We start from the raw sequence: 2,132 nt of genomic DNA, 5'->3' as shown, positions 1-2,132 counted from the left end.
ATCATGGATCAGCCGAACCTGAACATGAGGCATCGCAAGTGGCTGGACGTAGTCAAGGATTATGACTGCGAGATCCTTAACCATCATGGTAAAGCGAACGTTGTAGCAGATGCCCTGATCCATAAGTCGGTTGGATCTTCTATCCTGGCATCATGTATGAGGATATATGTGGATTCTCCACTTGTGAGCTTTATCAGGGAAGATCAGGTAGAGGGTTTACGACAGGAGAATTGGAAAATTGAGAGGATCAGGGGCGAGATCACCAGATTCGTTCAGGACAGTCGTGGATTGTTGACCCATTGCGGTCGGGTATGGGTTCCGATGTCTGGTGGGGTCTGACAGATTATACTGGAGGAGGCTCATAAGTCTCATTTCTCTATTCTCCCAGGCGTCATCAAGATGTACTGGGATATGAGATTGAGTTACTACTGGTGGTCGTGCATGAAGAGAGAGATCGATTAGTACATCGAGAGGTGCTTGACCTGCAGGATGGTCAAAGCTGAGCATCAGAGGCCGCATGGCAAGTTGTAGCCTCTGGAGGTTCCCATGTGGAAATGGGAACAGATCATGATGTATTTTATCACCATGTTGCCGAGAACGACAAAGGGTTATGATACTATATGGGTCATTGTGGATCGATTGACCAAGAGCGCACATTTTCTGGCAATTCGGGAGAGCTCGTGGGCCGAGAAATTGGCCGAGGTGTATATCCGTGAGATCATTGTTCGCCAGGGGGTGCCGGTCTCTATTTTTTCAGACCATGATGTTTGATTCACCTCCCGTTTCTAGCAGAAGCTCCACGAGGAACTGGGCACGGGACTACATTTCAGCACAGCTTATCATCTCCAAACTGACGACCAAAGTGAGCGGACCATTCAGAACCTTAAGGATATGTTTCGGGCCTGCATCATTGATTTCGGCAGGAGCTGGGACTCCTACCTACCCCTTGCAGAGTTCTCCTACAACAACAACTTTCATTCCTGTATTGGTGCTCCGCCTTTTGAGCTGTTGTATGGGCCGAAGTGTCGCACCCCAGTCTGTTTGGGCAAGGTTGGCCACAGGGTCATGGGTCGGACCGAGGTGGTTCTGCAGATTACTGAGAAGATTCAGTAGATCAGGAAGCTATGGCAGACTCCTTAGAGTCGACAAAAAAGTTATGTTGATCGGTGTTGATCCGAGTTGGAGTTTCAGGTCGGCGACATGGTGTTGCTAAAGGTCTCACCCTGGAAGGGTGTGATCTGCTTCAGGAAGAGGGGACAATTGGGTCCCCGATATATTGGACCGTTTCAGATTATTTCCAGGGTTAGCATGGTGGCGTATAGACTGGATATTTCGGAGGAGCTCCGTCAGATTCGTAGCACTTTCCACGTTTCGGAATTGCAGAAGCACATATTAGACGAGGATACGGTAATGTCATTGGATAACATTCAGGTCGACGAACACCTGAATTACGTTGAGAAGCCGGTAGTTATTTTGGAAAGAAAGATAAAGATTATACATAACAAGGAGATACCTTTGGTAAAGGTACAGTGGCAGCATCATAGAGGATCCGAATGGACAAGGAAATTGGAGGTTGAGATGCGAGAGCATTATCCATATTTGTTCACTGCAACTAGCTTCGAGGATGAAGCCTAGTTCAAGTGGGGAGAGTTGTAACATCTCGATTCCCATCTATGTGATTTTAAGGATTTTATGCATTTTTGTTTTAGAACTCAACGAGATGGGAGGCCCTAACTCGTCGTGTAGAGATCAAAATGGTTGCACATTTTCAAGGACCTACTCGACGAGTTGAGGAGCCTCAACTCGACGAGCTGAAGGTTAAACATGCAACCCTAATTTTTAGTGTTTGTACCCTATTTAAAGGCGTTAACTCACATTGTTGGCCTCCATCATCGTCCCCTCAGTCCACAGAAACCCCTAATCGTGCCTCTTTCCCCATTTTGAGTGTGTGAGAGATTAAAGAGTATTCTTTGGTGCTTTTCTTGAAGGAGCTTGATGTTGGTGGTGCAAAATTGAAGGGCGAAGCTTTAGATTCGGGATTCAATGTTGTAGCAGCCACCTGGAGGTATAAAGTCGTTATCTAGATCATCCCTTTTTCTAGATCTCTTCTTTTGAAAGTTATGGTCATTATT

General features: G+C 46.3%; 1 protein-coding gene across 1 annotated transcript; it reads left to right on the top strand.

Moving 5' to 3' along the window:
* Positions 1 to 1,308: 1,308 nt before the first annotated feature.
* On the top strand, positions 1,309 to 1,635 carry LOC145056322 (uncharacterized). Its single transcript, XM_079004193.1, has one exon. It carries the CDS (start codon positions 1,309 to 1,311, stop codon positions 1,633 to 1,635), a length of 327 nt encoding a protein of 108 aa, XP_078860319.1.
* Positions 1,636 to 2,132: the final 497 nt, after the last annotated feature.

This window comes from Lactuca serriola, chromosome 1 (genome assembly GCF_051521515.1).
Source record: "Lactuca serriola cultivar US96UC23 chromosome 1, Lser_US96UC23_V15, whole genome shotgun sequence".
NCBI lineage: Eukaryota > Viridiplantae > Streptophyta > Magnoliopsida > Asterales > Asteraceae > Lactuca > Lactuca serriola.
Note: the sequence above shows the minus strand (reverse complement) of the source record. Positions and strands in the feature narration are given on the sequence as shown.

Coding starts and splice junctions, on each gene's coding strand:
- LOC145056322 (XM_079004193.1), top strand. CDS start 1,309: ATGGTGGCGTATAGACTGGATATTTCGGAGGAGCTCCGTCAGATTCGT.